This window comes from Molothrus ater, chromosome 15 (assembly GCF_012460135.2).
Source record: "Molothrus ater isolate BHLD 08-10-18 breed brown headed cowbird chromosome 15, BPBGC_Mater_1.1, whole genome shotgun sequence".
NCBI lineage: Eukaryota > Metazoa > Chordata > Aves > Passeriformes > Icteridae > Molothrus > Molothrus ater.
In genome coordinates, this window is record NC_050492.2 from 4,487,061 (window position 1) to 4,509,188 (window position 22,128).

The 22,128-nt window shown below is 48.4% G+C and overlaps 1 protein-coding gene across 1 annotated transcript; it reads left to right on the plus strand.

Moving 5' to 3' along the window:
• The first annotated feature begins 892 nt into the window (after positions 1-892).
• Positions 893-21,996, plus strand: LOC118692215 (rho GTPase-activating protein 7-like). Its single transcript, XM_054516451.1, has 11 exons — positions 893-905; positions 7,307-7,378; positions 8,849-8,930; positions 10,293-10,356; positions 11,562-12,889; positions 13,236-13,400; positions 14,052-14,211; positions 15,617-15,815; positions 17,857-18,076; positions 19,705-19,819; positions 21,935-21,996. The coding sequence occupies exons 1-11, from the start codon at positions 893-895 to the stop codon at positions 21,971-21,973; spliced, it is 2,457 nt and encodes an 818-aa protein (XP_054372426.1). The 3' UTR covers positions 21,974-21,996.
• Positions 21,997-22,128: the final 132 nt, after the last annotated feature.

A 22,128-nucleotide genomic window follows, 5' to 3' on the forward strand; every position in this document is an offset into this window, starting at 1 on the left:
CTGCAAAGACTGATCATGGTTTTTTATTAGATTTTTTTACCACTTCATTAAAAGAATAAAGTCAAATCACAGCAGCAATGAACTACAGCAAATGCAAAAAAGTCGAGTCTGTTGCAGAGGTTGAAAAATATGCTAATATGATTTCAGCACCCAGATTCATTGCTCAACTGCATGGGAGCTTTTCAGACCACAAACCATTTAACCCTTTTTAGTCCAGACCAAGTCCATATAAGCCAAATAAAGCCCAGGTTGTGGCTGATCCATTAAAAGCACTGTGGCGAGGGACGTGCACTGCAGAACACCGTGAGCTGGGGCACGCTCGGTACCGGGGATGAGGGCTCGGTTTTAGGCACGGATCCCCAGTCCCAGCTCCGCTCCGTTCCTCCCGTGCCGCTGGGCACAGCGGCTCCTTTCGGGATGCAGCGTCGGGCCGGTGTGTTTGGGCAGCACAGTTCTGTGTGTTTGGAAAGGGAACAAAAAGGAGCTGATCTTGTAAAACTTTGAGGAATTGGCAAAACTTTAAAACACGGAGGTAAGCCAGAGAGGGAACCAGGGGATTTCGGTTTGCCTTGATCTGAACGGGTGCGGGACAGCGGCTCTGAACGAGCAGGGCCGGGACAGTCAGGGACACCCGGCAGGGCCGGGCAGGGAGCGGGGCCGGGAGCGGGGCAGGGAGCGGGGCAGGGAGCGGGGCAGGGAGCGGGGCAGGGAGCCGGGCCAGCCCTCCCGGGGCAGGGAGCGGGGCCAGCTCTCCCGGGGCAGGGAGCGGGGCCGGGCGGGGCTCGGCCGGGGAAGGGCGGAGCCAGCGGAGGCAGCGGAGCCAGCGGCGGCGGGGCACGGGGGCTGCGGCACATGACGGACCAGGGAGAGCATCCCGTGGGTGCTGTGGCTGATGGCAGCCCCAGGTGAGGATCCCATGGGTGCTGTGGCTGATGGCAGCCCCATGTGAGCATCCCGTGGGTGCTGTGGCTGATGACGTCCCCAGGTGAAGATTCAGGTTAGTGCTGCGGCAGATGACATCCCCAGGTGAGGATCCAGGTCAGTGACATCCCCAGGTGAGGATGCCATGGGTGCTGTGGCAGATGACAGCCCCAGGTGAGGATCCAGGTCAGTGACATCCCCAGGTGAGGATGCCATGGGTGCTGTGGCAGATGACAGCCCCAGGTGAAGATCCAGTAGGTGCTATGGCAGATGACATTCCCAGGTGAGGATCCAGTGTGTGCTGCTGTTTCCATCACTGCATTGTTAGTATGACAGCAGCTCTCCAGCTGTCAACACTTTGGATCATGCTCTTCCAGTAGCTGCTGCTTTTGCTGACTTGTTGGATGCGCTTGGAAAGTTCCAGGTAGGTTGTCTGATTTTGTTGCATATCTTCAAATATCAACAAGCTCCATCAGGGCAGAGTGACCCTGTAAAAGTTTGTCCACTGCCCTGGGCTCAGCAGGCTCAGCACTGCCTTAGCAGGGGCAATAATCCAGCTTGATTTTAGTTACAACCACTTACTGGGCAGTTTCTGTTGGGTTAAATAGTTCCTTACATGTAGGTTGGACCTGTATCACACATTGTGGTGTTATTGGCATTTTGTGTAAGTAAAGAAAACTTAGTGCTATGCAGTGAAAGAGCACAGACAGTTCACTTGTTTTGGGGTTTGTTACTTCTGTGCTATATTTATTTGTTATTTCTTTGCTACGTTATATTATTATAAACATATATATATATGTTTATTGATATTGGCTCTAGTGGCAGCAAGCAGTGCCCTCCCTGCTACAGTTCCTCCCAGAAATCTTGCATCAATTTTTCTCAATCATGTACAAGGGTCCTGTGGAAAAACATCCATAAGGAGCTTCTGCCTCAGAGAAATGTGGGATCTGTTCCTGCTTTGCAGCCAGCAGGGCTGAAGCACAGTGAAGCAACATATCTGGGATTAGATTGCAGGGAGATACATCCCTTACTTACTTGGATAAAGATTTTCCAGTGTGGATTGGAAATTAGAGAGTAACAGTCCCATTTCTCCTGAAGTTGATGGGAATTAGGTACCAACTTTCCTCGAGCCCTTCAAAATTCTCACAGAGCAAACACTGCCTTCTCTAACACACTCAGAAGCAATAAAAGATCAGGCAGCACTGACAAGCCACTTAATGTGGTTTACAAAAAAATGCCTTTAAACTTGTCTGGGTCCTAGGAACCAACAGGGGAGGAAAATGACAAGGACCTGAGTAAAGGCTTTACTATCAGCTTGGGAGTCCTGGTAATCAGCCTGGGAGCTGATGCCAAGGAGCTGGATAAAGATGCAATTAAGGTTGCCACAAAGTTCTGGGATACATTGCAGTTCCCAGCTGTGATAACTGAAGAGTTGGCTGCAGTTCCAAAACACCAGCATGATAGTAAAGTAGGAATGAAAGGACAAATATCTTGGCCTTTTCATTTTCCAGACATTTATGTTCACTATCTGCATGGAGCCTAAATTATCCTGGCTAAATTCCAAGCTATAATCTCTTTTTTTTTCCCCTTCTTCCTCGAGTGGGTTAGTAAAGTACAATTAAGCTTTGATATTTTGCATTGCACAAGAGAAAACACAATAAACATTTCCACTTATTTATGATCCATCTTAGCTCTTGGAGAGTTGGACAGTTTTACAAGTCCCTGGCTGCTTATCTTGGTCAATGCAAACACCCTACTTTGAAAGCATTGCTTTTGAGCCTTCAGCATGGAGCAGACATCATGTTCCCACTCTCTTTTTAAATGAAAGGATATAATGTAAATAAAAACAGTCATTAAAAATCCTGTCACAGGTAAAATGCAGTTCTGAACGTCCAGAAATCAGAGTTCCAGCACAGCAAATGCATTTTTCACAGGGTGTGTGTAACATGAAATGCCTCATTAGCAGCTGTAAGTCACAGGGAAGTTACATCAGTTCTTACAGCCCTAGGAAGATGCACAAACCAGAAAGATGTGATGGGAAACTCATCCTTTGATGTTCAAATGGAACCTGAAAACCCCTTGTCACTGCCAGCACAGGCAGCAGCAGCAGCAAGGGCAGGATCTAAGTCAGGCTGTGAAGGACCTGCCAGTTCCCAGCCCAGGGCTCCTGAGCTGCAGGAAAATGAGTGGCAGAGTTTGGGAGGAGGCTGCCAAGCCTGCAGTGCTGGCTGCAGTTCTGGGGCCTGGGGATGGCAGTCTGGGGTGTCAGAGAGGAGGGGAGGCAGCAGCGTTCCCCTGCTGGCACATCAGGCAGGCTGCGAGCTGGGGACCCTGGCACCTGCGTGGCTGTGGCTGCTGAGGAGGATTCCTGCCATTTAGAGAGAGGAAAAGAGGTCTTGTGTATAATGAGAGAGGCTGGGAAGGCGCAAAATCCTTTGGGATTGTTTCTGTTTCATTACAGAGTGGTGCAATGCCAGTCAGTGAGGAGTCAGTCCTACCCTCTGTTCTGTTCTGCTCTCTGCTGGGCTTGTTGAGAAATCCTTTCTTTGCCACAAGCACCTCACTCACATCCTACAGAAAAGGGGACAAGGAGGGTCCTGCAGTAACTAATGCAGGAGTGCTGCAAACAGCAAGAAAACCTCTCCAACTGTTCTTCTTCCTGCCATGGTTTTGGAAGGTGTTCAGATTTAAATCCCTTTAATTAAGGAAGTCCTGATCACCATGTGATTCCTATCTGTTGAAACTGGAAAACTATTTTGGATAGAGATAGAAGTAATGCATCTACCATTCATTTAAAAAATCTGTTTAAAAATTGCTTTGGAAAAGCCCTCCAATGAGACACCTCTGTGAAAAACAATACATTTAGGCAAAGGTTTCACAGTGGGCTGAGCTCCCTGGCCTGGACCCACCAGTGCCCTTGTCCTGCCACTGGAACCTATCAGAACATGTGGTAGCCAATTCAGAAAGCTAAAACTTCTTAAATCTCATCTTGCCAAACAAAAGTGACTCATTTCCTGCCAGTTTGGCTGACAGGACCTGCTGGCATCAGCTCAGGGTGGCAGTGAGGAGTAGGAGCTCACAGCTGGGCAATGGAAGAGATCTCCTGCTCTGGCAGCAGCTGAAAGTCACACTGCATCCTGGCAGCAAGGTTCACTGTGCTGTGCTTTCAAAAAGAAACTGATATTCTCCCATTTTATTTAGAGTATGTTAAAGTTTCAAGTACACTTTGATGTTCTTCTTTAGCTGAAGTTTGCTCACCTCACAGTAAGGCTGCCTGGCCTGTTGGATACTCTGCTGTCACTGGTTTGGGTTGCTGCCTCTGCCTCACTGTCAGGAAAGTGCTTCTTGTCAGGAGAGCATCCCAGAGACAGTGCCCAAATCTCAGCACAGATGTCTTTCCTTTGCTGCAAACACTGGTTAGCAGTGCTGTTCATTCTGGTAGGGATTTAATTCACACTGCAGCACCTGCCTTGCAGGTACCTGGTGAGGAGTGTGGGTCCTGCAGGCTGCACTCAGGACAGTGCTCAGATGGGGACACACAGCTTCTCAGCCCAGAGAGGGGCAGGAGAGGTGCAGTGTGCTCTCAGGATGGGACACACAGCTTCTCAGCCCAGGAGAGGGGCAGGAGAGGTGCAGTGTGCTCTCAGGATGGGGACACACAGCTTCTCAGCCCAGAGAGGGGCAGGAGAGGTGCAGTGTGCTCTCAGGATGGGACACACAGCTTCTCAGCCCAGAGAGGGGCACTCTGCACTCAGGACAGTGCTCAGATGGGGACACACAGCTTCTCAGCCCAGAGAGGGGCACTCTGCACTCAGGACAGTGCTCAGATGGGGACACACAGCTTCTCAGCCCAGGAGAGGGGCACTCTGCACTCAGGACAGTGCTCAGATGGGGACACACAGCTTCTCAGCCCCAGTGGCTGCAGGAGAGGTGTCCCAGCGCTGGTGGAGGCCCTGGGGCTCCAGGGAGGAGGGTGCATGGGGAAGGGGCAGGGCTGGGGCACAGGAGGGCTCTGAGGGCTCTGTGCTGGGGACTGGGCTGAGCCCCCAGCACAGGATGTACCTGTGGGACACAGCACAGCCAAAGGGTGGCACAGGCTGTGTGCTCTGGGTTGTTTCTCATAAACATCTGGTAGTAACCTACCACCCCTAGCCCGTGGGGAAATAGCTGCCTTGGCATGGAGGAGCTGCTGGCAGCCTCTAAACTAGGAATATTAAGTTTTGCAGGATTTTTTTTCCCCACCTGCTTAATTATGAATCAGTTCAGGAGAGGGAGGTGACACATTTAGGTCACTCTGCTATTTCAGTTGTGCAGATAGCACCCAAAAGATGTTAAAAATTGTCATCCTCTGGTCTAGGCCAGGTTACTCCAAGCCCTGTCCTGCCTGGCCTTAAACATTTCCAGGGATGGGGCAGCCACAGCTGCTCTGGGCACCCTGTGCCAGGGCCTCACCACCCTCACAGCGAGGAATTTCTTCCTAATATCTAATCCAAACATGCCCTGTGATTGTGCAAAGGTATGTTAAAAGGCCTGGAGATTTCCATCAGCAAAGAAAACTCCCCCAGCTCCTCTGTCCTTGTTCTATGGAAGAAGCCAACTGTAAGTGTGTATTTTCAGCCATATTCATTGAAAATAGCCTCACTAGGTGCAAAATATTTTCCTGCCTTATTTTTTCTTTTCTATTTTGCATCACTTTTCATGGCTTGGTTTGGTCTAAAAATGGAGTTGTGCTTTTAATGTGCTGGGAGCTGGGGAGGCTTCAGCCCCTCGAGAGTCCCTGTCTGAGCTCAGGATTGCTGTGCTCAGGCTGAGGTCTGAATGAGGACAACAGCTACACTTCCTCCACAGCTGAGATGGCTGAGTGGATCTACTGGGGTTCTCTACATGAAAATCGCTTTGTGAAAACTTTTAGTGTTAGGCTGGTCATCCTCCTGGCCCTTTCCTACAAATAGCTTTTCTTTTCCTCTTTTACCTGTGAATAAAATGTCTTTTATTGTCTCCAGTAAATGCTGTGTTGTGGTAAAGATTATGATAAATGATGGCACTAAGTATAGCAATAAATATAGGCATAGTGTATATGGGCTGTTGTAGAAGAAATTAGTTTATGTTCTGCAGTAGGAAAAAAGAGTTTCATCCATCTGTTTTGTGTAAAAATATCCTGGTCTTCCTGTGGTATCACTTTATTCTCAGATGAAAAAGCCATACAGTTTTGTGCAGGGAAGCCTCTGTTAGAACAGCATTGTGCAATTTGATTAAGTGATAATGGAAACAATTTTAAGTTTTAAAGTAGAAAAATAAAATCCTGGAAGAAGTTTGGTTAGTGTCTGATTGCACTGATGACTTACAATTGAGAAGCCTGAGCAAAGCAAGCAGTGAATTTGAACAGGTATGAATGTGAAGTGCCCTGGAATCCTAATCTGTGAGTGTATGTGTAAAGAAAATAGTTCCTCTGGCCTATCATGCTACTCCTTAAGGTGCTTTAAAAACATTTCTCTCTACTGAGCATGCTGGATTTTAAGGTAGCTCAACAATGTTCCTTTCAAAGAAAGGAATAGGTTGGTTCATAGGTTGGTGCCTGGTGCAGCACACACTGGGTGCACACAGACCTGCAGAAATGTATTTGGGGATTCTCTCCTCTTCCACAGCCCCAGACACTTCCAGTGCTCAGAGATCAGAGCTGGGGGCACGTACCCATGCTGACCTGCCTGTGTTTGAGGAGCCTGGTGTGTGATTCTGTGAGCTGGGCTCTGCTCTGCCTGTGTGAGTGTTCCAGCAGTGCTGGCCACAGCCTTGCCCAGCTGTCACAGCGTGAGCAGCGAGTTCTGACATCTGCTGTGCTCACTGCCTGCCAAGGGCTGGAGGTAGTTGGCAAGGAAATAAATATTGATAGAGCCTAGCAACAGGTACTCCTGAGAACTCCTGTTCTGGGAATGCTTAGGCCGTGGCCAGTGTTATTAAAGTTGTGAGAGCATTTTGAGTTTATTTATAGGATTTGTTTGTGTCTTATCACCGTCTCTCAGCGCTGGAATGCATGAGCAGGCTTTGCCATGTGAGGGCACAGATGTGAGCCCCACACCCTGCTCTGGTCACTCATTTCTACTGGCAGCAGATGCTCCACTGCCCCCAGCTCAGGGACAGCTGATTTACCCACCCTGTGTGACATCCCAAGTGTGTGTTCAAATCCATCAATCCTATATTTGCTTATCTCAATAGTATGAATGACTATTGCAGAGCCATGTGCATTGGAGACAAAGATTTATTCCTTTTTAGCAATACCCTAACAAAACATTAACACACAAGATTTCAGAGAGTGTGCCAGGTGAAATTAGCTTCTCACTGCCTCTGCTGAGCACTGTCCATGAACCACTGTGTGTTCTCATTGCAGAAATTGAAGCCAGAGAAGCCTGCGACTGGCTGAGAGCTGCTGGATTTCCCCAGTATGCTCAGCTGTTTGAAGGTATGATCACAAAGACTTGCCAAGCAGCTGACACTGAATTTGAGTGGAATTGTTCACATAAATAATATATTTTAGAACCTGACACTTCTGATGGAAGCACTTCCAAATTCTGTTATATCTTCATGCCAACCTGGAGCAAAGTAGTGACCTGGTGTGTTTTCTTGCAGAAGGGACATCTCAGCAGGGACTCAGTACAATTCTTTAAAGGACCAAATCTTTTTCTTTTCCTATTGTTAGACTGTAACTCAGTCAAATTTCTGCTTTTGTTATTTTTAGTTGCTTATACTTTTTCAGGCTCTTTTCCTTGGGTGCTAGAAGTGATGTTTCCAACCACTGATTGCAACCAAAACTCCTCTGAGGCTCTCCAGCCTGTGATCTGAGTGAGATTGCTTTATTGGTGTTTTGAAACAGAATGTTGGGAAAAAATCATCTTGCAATCATAAGTGTTCAGGAGGAATATTCAGCAGCAGCCAGCCAGTCAAAAATGCAATTTCAGCATGTTTCCATGTTGTTAAAACTACAAAGTGGGCTTATTTCTTGGGAGGAGGCATGGATTTGTTGAGAGCTTGTAAAAGTTTTCAGGCCACACTTGTGCATATATCTTAAAACTGTAATTCTTTAAAATATAGTTTTTTGTTGCAAACATTGAAAATAACAAAAGCTAACCTATTTTTAAGAAAGATTTTATCAAAGAACTACAGTTAAAAGAACATTAACTGCTCTCATTCCCCCCTCTCCTAGTCACTGCAAAATTGAAGATTTGAAGTGAAGCCTGTAGAGCTGGGTTTGAAAGCTGTATTCCATGAAAGCTGGAAATGCTTCCTGTCTGCCCACAGCAGATTGTGTTCTATAGGCTGTTTGTTGGAAATGTGCATTGCCATGCTTCTGGAAAATGAATCCCCTGCATTACCTTGCTGCTTATGCAGTGTCCTGACCTGGCTAGGAAAATAAAGCTTATAAAATAAGCTAAGAAAATACATATGGACCTCAGGGGTTCCCTCATGTGCCAGGCTAAATCTCAGGAGCTGAAACACTGAACTCTTCAGCTCCCAGCCCAGCAGGATGTGTCAGGCTCCCTGGAGCTCAGAGAGTGTTTCTCATGTGCTGCATTGCACCTCACCATGGCAAAGGCTCATGCAAAACAATCCCTGCTTTATCCTGCAGAAGGTGCAGAGAACCAAAGCAAATCTAAAGGTTATTCTGTGTTTCTTGTCTATGGCACTCAGTGACTGCCAGCTCCTGGAAATGCAGAAGGGTTTGTCCACCTGTAACAACAGCAGCAAGCAGATCTCTGCATTTATTCCCCCACTTGCCCTAAGGAACTGATCCTCACTTGCTGGAAGGATGTTTGCATGAATGCACAGCTATAGAAATAGAAGTAGTTTCATTTCACCTCTGATAAATAAGCTGCAAAACTTAAAGTCTTTGCAATTACAGCTCAGATTTCAGATTCAACTTCTTTGTTCACAGATATGCAGTTTCCCATTGATGTAAAAACTGTGAGGAGAGATCATGAGTTTTTAGATGGAGATGCAATTGAATCATTGTTCAGGTAAACATTAATCATGGATCATCTTTGGTACCCCCAGCCCCTCAGTTACTTGTTACTCATCTTTTCATGCCTCTGCTTTTGTCAGAGAGGAACAAAGTCACCAAATCTGTGACTGAAGGAAATCACTTCAGCACACAGTTTAGTGTCACTGAAGTTGGTTGTTTTAGGAATTAAAAGCTAAAGTAAGCACATGTCTGCACTCCCTCTTTAGCCAAGCTCTCAGGGATGTTACACTGAGCATTAAATATCTTTTTTGTGATGTGAAATGGCTGCAAGCTGATTAAAAATAACCAGTTCCCTGCAAGCATGGCAGGCTGCTCTCTGGGATCATGTGCAATGGAGTGCAGGAATTTCCTCCAACTCCTGTTCCAGCAGATAGAAAAAAATTATCTGCATGAGATCTGCTCTGTTTTCCTGAATAGTTTTTGGGTGAGAAGCAAAGGTACTGGTTTGAACTTATTGCTTTGCCACAGCTGTTCAGAGCACACAAGTGAACCTGCACTGGCAGTGCCAGGTCAGACTCAGGGCCCTGTGGAATTTCCCCATGGAACAGAGCCAGGACAGTGTGAGGCTCCTGCTTCAGTTGCTGCTGCAGTTACTGCAGCCTGCTCAGGAGGAGATTGTTCAGCAGAGTTTCTTCAGCAGAAATGATGATTTCTAACACTTAGGGCACTGTGAAGTTCCTCTCCTGGCGAGGTGTTCTGGTCCTTTTCTGAGCTGTCAGGTCACCTGAGCTCCTGCTCTGCCAGCACCAGAGCACCAAGAGGAGTTGTTCACACACACATCTCTAAAGCACAGCAGATATTAGTGAGCTTTGGGTATATTTTGTTTCTTGGTGTCACTTCTGTCCTGAGTGTTCCTTGGAGACTCTCAGTGTGCCTCCTGTTGATGCCACTTACTGTTTGACATCTAAGTGATTGACTACTTTGGGGACCTTACTGATTCCACAAGCTTTAATTAAAATTAAAGATAATGCAGTCCTTCCAGGGATACAGGTTAAAATCTTGATTTTAATTTTTTTTTTCAAGAAGCCCACGCAGAGTTTGTTTATTTTCAAAATCTTAAATCAATATGAAGTTCTTCACAATCAGTATCACTAATAATATGAATTTTTTAAAATTAAAGGATTGATTCTGGTTGTCTTCTCTAGTTTTAAGATGGCAGAACTGGAAGTGTGAACATCATGGTGTTGTTATTAGTGCTGGTTTTAGGGGCCAGTGTATGGAAGCCTCTAACAGAATGTCACTCTTGACAATAGTGAAGACTCCCTGGTAAATGATCACAACTGGTTTGGTGCATGTTTGTTTTCAAGCAATAAAATAGTTGAAATGTAAAACTCCTGTGTTTTTTCTCAAACCCTAGAAGGTTGAACACATTGAACAAGTATGCATCAATGAAAGTGGAAATAAGCCGTGACAGGAAACGGGTATGTCTGTAACATACAGTTCCTGTTCTAATTAAAGATGTGTTGAGCTGTTCTGTCAAACACCTGGGTTCAAAAGTGCATGAAGGATTAGCAATTCCTGAACTTTCTATTCCACCCCACAAAGCTCTGCTATTTGCATGTCATGTTGAGAAAACATAGGGATGGAGATTGCTGCTACATAATGTTTGAAACTTTGCAAGGTAGGTTAGGGGTGACTTTTGAAACACTTTTAAAATTTGACTTGACACACATTACTGTCCAAAAATTCACTGGGAGGAGGAGAAGTTGCCCCAAAGCCCCATCTCAGCATGGCTATCATTGCTTTCCTAAGTCGTTTCCCACCTTATTTAAGTGCTGAAAGTGAAATTTCACTCCTGTTAACTACACAAAGAAATTCAAAGGGCAATCCAAATGCTCAGCCCATCCAAACTGGGTGGGTTTTAGCTGTGCTGTCTCTGTGCTCTGCCATTGCAGCTAAATCAGAGTGGTGGCCACAGCTTGGCTGGCAGCACCAGCTCTGCCGAGCCTCTGAGCCACCGTGGATTAACTGAAGGACTAGGAGAAAATAATGCCAAATTCTGGAAAAATGTCTGGGTTTTGGAGAGTTCTGCTCTCTCTTGGGGCAGAATGGGGCAGGAGAGCCCAGAGAGAAGAGACAGGTGGCTCCCATCTCTCCAACATTCCACTGTCCCAGTGCTCCCTCAGAGTGGGGACAATCCAGCAAAGGCACCTGGTGCAGGGGGCAAGGGAGGCTGAGGGCTCCAAAAGGGTGCACAGATACTGATGCTGCCACAGTCCCACAGCTAAACACTTCTTTACCTGAAAATGGATGAGTTTTGGTCACAGAAGTGCTTGATTTGTTTGACTTTAGGAAAGGCAGTGTAAACCCAGTACAATCATCTTTCAAAACCCTTGGATTTGCCACAAAACAGGATTTTTCACCCTCAGAACAAATCTGTCACTTTTTCCTGTGATGAGCTTCCCACATTTGTCAGCATGCTTGGGCATCATTTGTCAGCATGTTTTTCAACTAACTTAGGGCAGATCTTCAGTGTCTGAGTGGTCACATTTCCCTGTGTTGGTCGTGGGGGTTTCAGAAGTCGGCAGAAAATTAAAGTCTACTTTTTATCTTAAACTGCTTTTTGTAATTTAAAATTTGCCAAACTCTGCTCTTGAACTGGTGTTGTTTTTTTTCTCCTTCCAAGAGTGATGACTCTGAGGATGATGAGCCCTGTGCAATCAGTGACAGATGGGCTTACGAGAGGTGCAGCCAGCGCTGGTCTTGCATCGGGAGCCTGGCAGCTTTCCCAGCAGAGCAGGGGGCTGGAGCTCCCACCCCAGGCACTCCAGGGGTGAAGATCATCAATAATGAGGACAGTGTCTGTCTGGATCACAGTGAGAAGCACGATGTGTCCTCAATTCACAGCACCAGCAGTGCTGACAGTGACATTGTTAACTCCCAAAAACCTTTCGAAGATGTGGAAACCAGCACGAGCTCCTCAAGATGTTCCTCAGTTAAGGTACCTTCACTGGACTCTGCTTTTAGTTGTTCTACTCCCCCCAGTGAATTTTTAAATATCACCAGTGAGGAGAAGCTTTTGGATAAGTCACCATCTAAAAAGAGGAAGAGCCTTCTAAAGAAAATGGAGAAGCTGCACTTAAGGAGCTGCAATTTAAGGAGTGGTCAGTCAAAGGCCAAACCCATAATAAGTGAACCTGTTCTTCTGGAAGGACTTAATGAAGAAAAGATGAAGATGCTGAACTGTGTAAATATTTCTGACCTCTCTGGCATCCGAACAAAGAACAATTCTTCCTTTTCTCCCCAGAGCTGCAAGGGCAGCAATCAGTCTGTAAACAGCAGCACAGGGAGCTCTGCAAGCCCTCCTATAAAACCAGGCAGCCCCTGTGAAGGAAGGAGGATGCATGCAGAGCACATGGACACCAGCAAGCTGCTGCTGGGGAATGATCTATCCCAGCAAAACCTAAAAAATGACACGACTTTACAAAAGAGCCAGATGTTTCAAATACCACAAGGCCATAAACCTGGCACTTTCCCCACAGTGCTCACAGATAGCTCCCTGTCTGCAGACAGCTCTTCTGTCAGCTGGAGAACTGGGAGCTTCCACGGGTGCAGGAGGAGCAGGAGCAGTTCCAGGGGTGCCAGGAGCCCCGTGCTGGGCAGGGATCAGAGGCTGAGTGTGTATGACAACATGCCCAGCCCCGAGCTGCTGGGCCTGGAGCAGCTCGGCGACGACGACGTTTTCTCAGAGCTGAACAGTGTCATTGCAGATGTCAATGGACTCAAAAAGCTGGTTGATCAGTGGACAGAGAAGTTCTCAGATGATGGGGATTCTGACTTTGCCAGTGACTTGGCCTCTTTGTGTCCCCCCTCCCCTAAAGAAAGCTCTGCTGAAACAGAGGGCTCAGAAGATAAGACAGCAGGGGAGGCTGGGGGAGAGAGCAGCTGTGGCCTGGGCAAGGAGATTGGTTCTGCAGACCTGGCATACATCAGAGACTCTAAAAACAGCAACAGGTCAGCCATCCTTGGGTTTGCCTTTGATTCTGTCCACTCAAAATAGAATTGGTTTGCTAAAACAAAGTCTGTCCTAGGTAGCAGGGTCTGCCCTGCTGGTGGCAGGTACTGCTCCACAGGTACCAATGTCTGACCTTTGCTGGAAGTAGGACACTCATAATCTGCATGAGCACTCAGGCACTGGAAGCAGGGAAACAGTTTGTATTGCCAGAGCCCCTCCTGGGTGGGAAGTACCTTGTTTAAGTACAAAAACTGCAGGTCATTTAGATACAGGTGCTTCACAGATGCAGGTAGGAAACAGGGATGGTGGAAATGGTCCTAAGGTTGAGCAATATTTGTCCCATAGGCACAGGAAGCAGCACTGGTGTGTGGAAGAGAACCTGGAAAGCCTTTCCCTGCAGACTGATGGCCAGTCAGCTGCCCAGCTGGCCCGCACACAAAAGCTGGCATTGCTGAAACTCACAGCTTTAATGGACAGATATTCCCCTTCCAGTAAGCAGGGCTGGAACTGGTAAGTTGTGTGATATTAAAACAACCTGAGCTGGAAAGAGAGGAGTTGATGTAAGCATGTGAATTTCCTTGTCTGCCTACATTGCACATGTTCAGGATGAAGAATTTCATCCTATTAAATGAAATTCAGCTTCAGGTTATTTCCATGGCTCCAGGATTTCCTCTGCTGTGGGCTGTGCTTTGCCCCCTCGCTGCTGTTACTGATTTCAAGGCACATCATAGTTTCTCTTTAAATTTGCCCAATTGCAGGGCTTTTTCAGGGGACCATCCCAGGGACTGTGTGACCTGAGGTGAGAATCCAGCCCTTCAGCACTGAGTGTCTGTTTGAGCTAAACCAGTGACAAATTCAGACACTCAGAGGTCTTACATACATTTTGTGATAGGGAGCTGGTACTTGACTATAGAAAGAATGAAAAAACCCTGCAGTCCTATGGAATGTATTTCCCATGAGGATGCTTTATTAAAGTTAATTTCAGCAATGAAATGAGGAAGTCATCCCTGTAATTTCCTTTGCTGATTTTCTCTCCCTCCTGGTGCTGTGTGTATTTGGGGCTGTGGCAAGGAGCAGCTCAGCCCTTTCTGATGAGTGTACAGCAGCAGGTGCAATGTGCTGGACACCCAGTAAGCTGCATCTACTGGTTTTCATTTCCAGGACCATACCAAAGTTCATTAAAAAACCAAAAGCCTCAGACTACAAGGACAAAAATGTGTTTGGGGTTCCTTTACTGCTGAACGTGCAGCGAACAAGCCACCCCCTGCCCAATGGCATCCTGCAAGCCCTGGAGTACCTGAGAAGCCACTTTCTTGACCAGGTATGAACTCAAGGCAGCCCAGAAGAGCTCTGGGCCATGAGCAGAGGTCATTTAGAGACAGATGCTTCACTGATGCAGGTAGGAAACAGGGATGGTGGAAATAGTCCGAAGGTTAAGCAATATAATCTGCACCTTCCAGGGGAGCAGACTCTCTTTTATACTTTTGTGAAGGACTTTTTTACCCCTAAGGCTCTGCATAGGCAGAAGGGTGTAGCTCTGAGCAGAAATGCCAGTGCTGATCCCCTCTGGGAATGCCTTTAGCCCTGTGCTGTGTTTTTGTGCCTTCCCTCAGTGAAACCCCCCTGGTGCAGGCAGCCAGGCTGTCTTTGCCTGGGGAGGTCTCATGTCTCTGCTCCCCAGGGAGGCAAATCTGCCAGACAATGTCATTGTTCCCTCTGTTCTGTGGCTGCTGGTAGTGCCAGAGCTAATGTGAGAATTAGTCTTGTTTCAGCTGAAATGCACCACTAAGCAGAGAGAAAACATTACAGCAGTGCCTGTTACAACTTTTTCTGGAGTTCAGCTGTGTGTTTATCCCGAGTGGAGATGGCAGAGGAAGGTGGGAAGATGCTGTGTGTGGTATTTTCACAGCATAGCTGCAGAAATTAAGACCTTGTGATGTGAGATGTATTAGTTAAAGACAGGACTTTTCTTTCTGTGCTTTGCCATTGTCTAGATGTGTTATATGATGCCAAAGTGCAAAAGTGTGTGACTTCACTTCTGTGAAGTGACAATGCAAGTGTTTTTCATTTTGAGGTTATGGTATCCATTCAGTTCATATAAATAAACCAGAGAGTATAAATACTGACTCAGTGGCACAGAGTAAAACTGTCACCAGAAGTTTTGGTGGGTCGAGCTCATGGGAAACTCCTAAATATCGCTGAGTTGACAATCACACTAAAAAGAACATCAAAATTTCCCTCAAAATGGCATCTGGCCTTTGCCAGCCTGTGGAAAAATTAGGTATATCAGGTGTTACAAGGAGCCTTGTGGATCTCACAGTCAGTTTGTGTAAGCCAGCACCTGATGTATGTTTGTGTTTGGTGGACACACATTGTTGAATTTGAAACTTAGAGTTGCCATGTGTGACCACAGCCTGCCCAAGAGAACGGACATATGTCAATGGCAGTGATTTTAAAAGGCAAAATGACTACTTTTGTATGAAATAAAAGCCAAACAAAGATGAAAATTGGTATGTCACAGCTGATTCTGTGGGTACCAGGCATGGCTTGCCTCAGAGAAATGTCCATGTGGCTTCTAATGATACAAAAATATTTTGGTGTTCAATCCCACCATCAATGCCACAGGATATTTGCTATGAGAAGAAAGGTGAAGGATCACTTATTTGTCAAAATTTTGATCCCCAGTGACTCCTCTCTTTGTCTCTAATAATTTCTTTTACCCACAGGTTGGCCTGTTCCGAAAATCCGGCGTTAAATCCAGGATCCTGTCTTTAAGAGAAATGAATGAAACCAGCCCACACAATGTCTGTTACGAGGGGCAGTCGGCATTTGACGTGGCAGATATGGTGAAGCAGTATTTCCGAGACCTCCCCGAGCCCATCTTCACCAGCAGGCTCTGTGAATCCTTCCTCCACATCTACCAGTGTAGGTACCAAAGCTGGCGTTTCCCTGTGCTGGCAGCTCTCTGGTCACAGGGAATAACACACAACTTTCCCAGGCACTCTCCTGGAAAAGGCTGTGAGAAGATCAGAGAAAAGAATGATAAACAATTCTTATCCTAACTTGCTGCACCTGCTGTTGTGAACATGTGGGATGGGTTATGGAGATTTGTTTACCAAAGGGTGGTTTCTTAATTAACCAATGGTGATGGTGTTTTAATTAAAGGACCAATCAAGTCCACCTGTGGAGAACTAGGGTATAAAAAAAGCAATGGGTTTCTTCATAAAAAAGAATTAGCCTGCTGAATTATAGAGTCCATATGTCATCTTCTTTCCTGCCCCCTATACCTAACACTGACATTTTCCAGTGCCTTGGATATCTTAATATTCAGCTGTACGAGGCAGTGGCCAGACAGGACTAGTGCCAAGTCCCCTGCAGTCAGAGGGGACAAGTCAGGCAGGACATTTCTGACGAGTTCCTGTGGCTCTGGACCTGGGAGCTTCCCTTCTCCATCCTATGAACCAGCTGGTTCCCTTCCCTCAAGGATAAGGGTAAGGAAATGCTGCAGCAGCCCCTTTAGACTGTGCTTTTAAACAGTAATTTCCTCATGCAAAATTAAGAAATAACCTGGTCCCCTTGTTCATGGCATGGCATAACTCCTTGAGCAAGAAGACCTGATATATTGATATATTTCTTTATTAAGGTGCCTAAGAACAGTTGTTGTGAAACAGCTGGGAAATGCCAGCAGCTTTCTGCCTGTGCTCACACTGTTACTGTCCTTGAGACTCAACCCAGAAACCAAGGAAACACAAAGCTGAAATATTGCATTTAATACAGTTTAAACAGGTTCTATTTCCAGCACTTTGCCCTCAAGGAGTTCACTTTGAAAAAGCAGATGGACTGGGGAAGGAGCTTGAAGTAGGGCTAATAATGTTGTTGGGACAAACAAGTTTCTTCTGCTTCTGAGAAAAGGTTTTGAAAGACAAATTGTGAGCTTTCTGAGAGGACTGGTATTGCAGCCTAACCCATGTGGCTTTTATTGACCTAAGTCACTGAGCAGCTGCTGTTCTGTGTACAGTGTAGGTTCATGGAGGTTCTGTTGGGTTTTATTTCATCACCTGCCAAGGTTTTAAGATTTTGTCTGAAAATTACTTATTTGTTTGAAATGAGTTTTCTTCTTGCATTCACAAATCCTCCTTGGTAAGGAGGTCTACAATTCCCATGTCCAAAAGATTTCTTCCTATTGCTGTAATCTGGCCACTGTCTACCTCCTGTCTCTTGTTTTGGGAGAGAAACAGCAAATGCCCAAATTCTATTCACCCCACTTACCCATCTTCTGGAGCAAGGGCACACATTAAATTACTCTTTTGGAGATTTTGGTGCTGCTTTCACCAGGAAGTGTGTTTTGTGTGTTCTATGTATGTGCTTCTACCTGAAGGGAAGGAGAAGTGATCTTCTGCCCTTTGCAGTGGTGTTTGTTTATAGGAGAAATCCTTGTGCTGGGGATGCATGGTAGGATGAACCAGACCCACCCTCCTGCCAGAGCTGTTTGGCCAGACACTCTCAGTGGGGCTTAGTGTGAATTAAAATCTGTTGGCAAAACACTGGTCTCTGAATTATCTGAGAGCATCTGTTCTCTTCGTGCTTGAAGCTGAAAGGAAAAGACAGTAGAGCAGCTCCAAAGTACCACTGCAGAGAAATATTTTATGGGGAGACAGGTGCTTATTTGGATTGTGACTCAGTTCAGGATGTGTTCATTAGCATGGTGTTCAAGATAAATTGCAAGTCAGGCAGCAGCATCCCTGGGTGTGAACGTGCAGCTGACAGGCAGCAGGAGAAATGGTTCATGTTTGATGGGATAATGGCCTTTCCTTGTCTGCTGTGAGCCTGGGACAAGGAAATGGATGAACCTACAGGCTCAGGGCCCTGCTTGGGACCCTGCTGATGGATGCTCCTTCTGCAGGTCACGAGGGGTTTTTGTCATGGTTTGTGTTTGCAGGATTTTTGTCATGGTTTGTGTTTTCAGACGTGCCGAAGGACGAGCAGTTTCAGGCTGTCCAGGCTGCTATTCTCCTTCTCCCAAAGGAAAACAGAGAAGCTTTGAAAATCCTCCTGTTCTTCCTGCGAGACGTGGTGGCTTTTGTTGAGGAAAACCAGATGACCCCAACCAACATTGCTGTCTGTCTGGCGCCTTCCTTGTTTCACCTCAACACCCTGAGGCGGGACAGTTCCTCCTCCTCCACCAGGTATTGGCACTGCTGCTGTCCACAGTGCTCTTGCTGGAGCAGTGCTTTCTGTAGCTGGCCTAGGCTCAGTGTCTGATTTTGAGGGGGAAATAGACTGTGTGTGCCATGGGTTTGCCTTAAATCTGGTTGCTGAGGAGCAGCAGGAGCCGCCTGCAGTGCATGGAGCAATGTGGTCACTCACTGCCCAGTGCAGAGGGCTGTGCTCAGGCCCCATTGCTGTGCTCCTGACCAGTCTGTGTGTGTGTGTGTCCCACCCCTGGCTGCCCAGGAGCCCAGCATGTGGCCTGCTAGCATTAAAGTGGTGCTGGCCATTGGAAATGTGCTCCTGCACTGGCCATCTGAGCCCAGGTGTGGCCTCAAGGACCTGCAGATACCTGGCAGATTGAGGCAGCTGGTTCTGCTGGGTGATGAGGGGATCATTCCTGCCAAATTGAGCCAGGGGATTCTGTAAATTTATCTTAATAAGTAAAAGTATCTGGGTTGCATAACACCCCCTGTCTGTACGTGCAGGGAGGAAGGTGCCCTTGGGCCAAAGTAGACAAATAATCTCTGAGAGCATTCATGCCTTATCTGGCCTCCTGAGGCAGGGCTGTTTGCTCTGCTGGTGCTCCTGGGCTGTGGACAGCCAGGCCAGGGCAGGGGAGCTCAGCTGGCTGTGCAGGAAGCATCGTGCCCCCAACAGCATAGCAAGCTGAGCACCTCACCTGGGGATCTACGGGGAGGACTGTCCCAAAGCAAAGCTGTCAGAGGTGCTGTTGGCATCTTGCAGGCTCTGGGAAAGAAAACACTGAGGATTTTCTTTTCACAGAGCATCAGAAAACGCCTCAGGCCTGCCTGTGCTGAGCTGGCACACAGGGGAGCCACGGGGCCACTGAGGGGCACCTGGGGAGGGGATGCAGTGGTGGCAGCAGGTCCTGCTGCATGGCTGGGCTGTCTGAGCTCCTGGGAGCCACACTCTGGGACTTGCTCCTCTTTGCTTTACATCAACGCTGCTCTCAAATGTTAGCACCAAAGATAGCAATGGGGTTTTCTCTTTGTTGTCAGTGTTTAGAAGGCAGGATGCTTTGAAGCTGTAGCTCTGCTGTAACTGTGCATTAATGCCTTGGTGCAGGGTTCCCACTTCAAAGGGTTCCAGCTGACAGGTCTGACTCTGAGGAGCAGCACTCAGGACTATTATCTTCCACCCAATTTTCAAGCCCTTTGGCAGGAATGTACATAGATAAAAGTTTCAGAAGCCAGGACTAATGATGTAATACCACTAGCACGAATTAAAAGAGGGGACTGGTTTTGAAATGTGTTGGGTGTGGTTTGGGCCAAAGGATTTAAAAGGTTCTACGTGGGCTTTGCAGATATCAAAGGAGCTTGATATTGATGTAAATAAGCTTGGGGTCATTGTTGTTCTTGGCCAAGTGTGTGATGATGTGTTTGGGGAATAAATTCCTTGACTTACCTTTCTTGGGTGTCCATTACTACTGGCCAGTAGTGCCCTGGGCACCTTTGGGATGTGCTGGGAGGGAATTGACCTTCAGTGGCCACATTGCATGAGCCCTGCATGGCACAGTGCAGTGTTTTGTGTGGTTCCCAGCACTTTTCTCACTCAGCCTTCCTCTCACCTTCCCCTCTCCTAGATCCAGCCAGAGGAAGTGCAGCCTGGGGAAGCCAGACCAGAGGGAGCTGAATGAGAACCTGGCAGCAACGCAGGGCTTGGCCCACATGATAATGGAGTGCAACAGGCTCTTCCAGGTACGTCCCTCACTGTCACCCAGCTAAAGCTCTGGGCATCCTGGGGGGGAGGCTGGCTTGGAGGAGAAGCTTGGTCCCTGCCAGCCCAGCTGCTGCTCTGCCTGTGACAGATGGGCATCCTGCTGCTGCTGCCTCCAAAGAGAAAATGAGTGTCATTATTGCACTCCTCCATCCCCTGCACGATGGGGCTTCCCTCCATGGGCTTGGGGACAGCTTAGAGAGCACCTGTGGGGCAGTGGCTGCTGTGTGCCCTGGCAGGGAGGCCCTGGCCATCCCTGCTGGAGAGTGGGTTGAAGTTCCACTGCTGGGGCCTGGCCAGAGCAACAGCCATGCCTGTGCCTGGCCATTGACCCCAGTAATCTGACCCTGGACCTTGGCCCACAGACTGACTTCCCAGCCTGACCGCAGCCTTTGCTGTCATTATGGACTTGCCTAGTGATCCTTAGACTGTGGCTGACCCTGGTTGCTGTCCCTGGACCTGATCCTGACCTCCCTTCCTGGCTGCCTCACCTTCCTGGCTCCACCTCGGACCTCATCGCCATGGATGTGTCTGATGGATGTGTCTGATGGATGTGTCTGATGGATGTGTCCGATGCTCTTTACTCTTGGCTGACCCTGACTGCCACCTCTGGCTCAGCCCTGGCAGTGTGGGACAGGGCAGCTGCCCTGCCAGCCCTGTTGTCCCCCTGGTCCCTAGCCCCTTTCCCTCAGGGGTGCTGTCCACACTCCAACAGTCAGCCCAGACCTTCTAATGCTCTGCTCCAGCTGTTTGTCTGGGCAGGGGACACTGCCCCATGGCCCCTGCACTGACACATGGCCCTGCCCCAGGCTCCCCCAGCACTGATTCCACAGCCAGTGCCTGGCCTCTGAGTGCCACCCCAGCCCAGGACAGCTGAGGGTCCCAGGGGTCTGATCCCCGCATGCCTCAGTCTCCAGCCCAGACAGGGCTCCTAAGTGCCCCCTCCACCCCCAGCCCAACCATGGCCCCTGTTTGCCCAGCAGTGGCCTGAACCCCTGTGCCCAGCTCTGAGGCCCCTTGGGGTGCCCTGACACCCCTGCCCTGCACCCTCTGGTCAGCCCTGGCAGCACAGCCCTGTTCCTGGCTGCATGGCCCCATGGAATAGCCCCTGGGAGCTCTGAGCTACCCCTGCACACATGGACACTCCACCCAGCCCTGCTGTGACCATTGCTGACCCCAGCCCTGAGCCGTGGGGCTGCCCCTCGCCCCGGGGTGCTGAGACTCAGGGATTGCCTGGAGAGGGCTGTCCCCCTTCTGCTGGAGGCCACAGCTCAGCGTGGCAGCCTCTGCCATGCCCGTGCCTGGAGGAACACCTGGGTCTGCTGCTCTGGACCCAGAGCTGGACTGGTCACTGTGGCCACCGCTGGACTTCTGCCACTGAGGTGGCCCCGCGAGCAGGACCCGGCTGTCACCGCTGCCACCCAGCCTGCCAGCTGGCACAGGTAGGGCAGGAGGGGCCTGGCTTGAGCCCCGGGAGCAGGGAGAGCTCCATGGCACGGGTGGGGGACAGGGAGCACAGCACAGGGCTGGGCAGCTGGTGACATGCATGGCTGTCACCCTGCTGGCACCAGCGCCACGCCTGGGGGTTTGTGGGCAGTGCTCAGCCACAGGGAGTGTTTGCACAGGTCTGCACTTGGTGAAGTGCCAGCTGGTGCCCACCCCATGAGGTGCTGGACACTGAGCAGCTGTAAGAGCTGAGCCCTCCCCAGCGCTCTGCACATGAAGAACCTGATAGAGATCTCTATATACAGATATATATGTACATACACATATGTACATACATATACACACATGCAGATGTCAGAGAGCAACACCTTCTCTCCAGTGGTACCACAGCTGCATTTTTGTGCTGCTTTAGGACTCTGGAAGTTTTTTTAGGAGGCTCACAGCAGAGCCTCCAACAAACCCCAAGGCAAAGGCAGGAGCTGTGGCTCCTTGTATTTCCCCACGATTGATATGCACTGCACAAAGAGGTTTGCAACTCTGTAGGGATTCAAAACATTGCTGCTGAGGGGAAAGGCATTTCCCTTGTGTTTTCCTCAGAGGGAATGTAGTTTAACTGATCTGCTCCTCCCCTGGGCCTCCTGCTCCTCCAGGTAAAGCTGCTGCCTGCCTCCCCACACCATCACAGATGACATCAAAGGCTGGGTGACCTGCTCACACCTGGCACCTAAGGTAAAGTGGATGGAGGGAGTATGGATCAGAGTATTGTTGGCTCTGGGAGTGTGGGTGGTGGAGGGTTTCCTGGAGGTACCTTTGGGTGTTCTGAGTTCAAGGGCTTTGGCTCCTG

Bases quoted from the DNA above. Each gene is read 5' to 3' on its own strand.
- LOC118692215 (XM_054516451.1), top strand. The intron at 7,379-8,848 runs GTATGATCACAA...CTTTGTTCACAG, and splicing joins GTATGCTCAGCTGTTTGAAG to ATATGCAGTTTCCCATTGAT. The intron at 14,212-15,616 runs GTATGAACTCAA...TTTTACCCACAG, and splicing joins GAAGCCACTTTCTTGACCAG to GTTGGCCTGTTCCGAAAATC.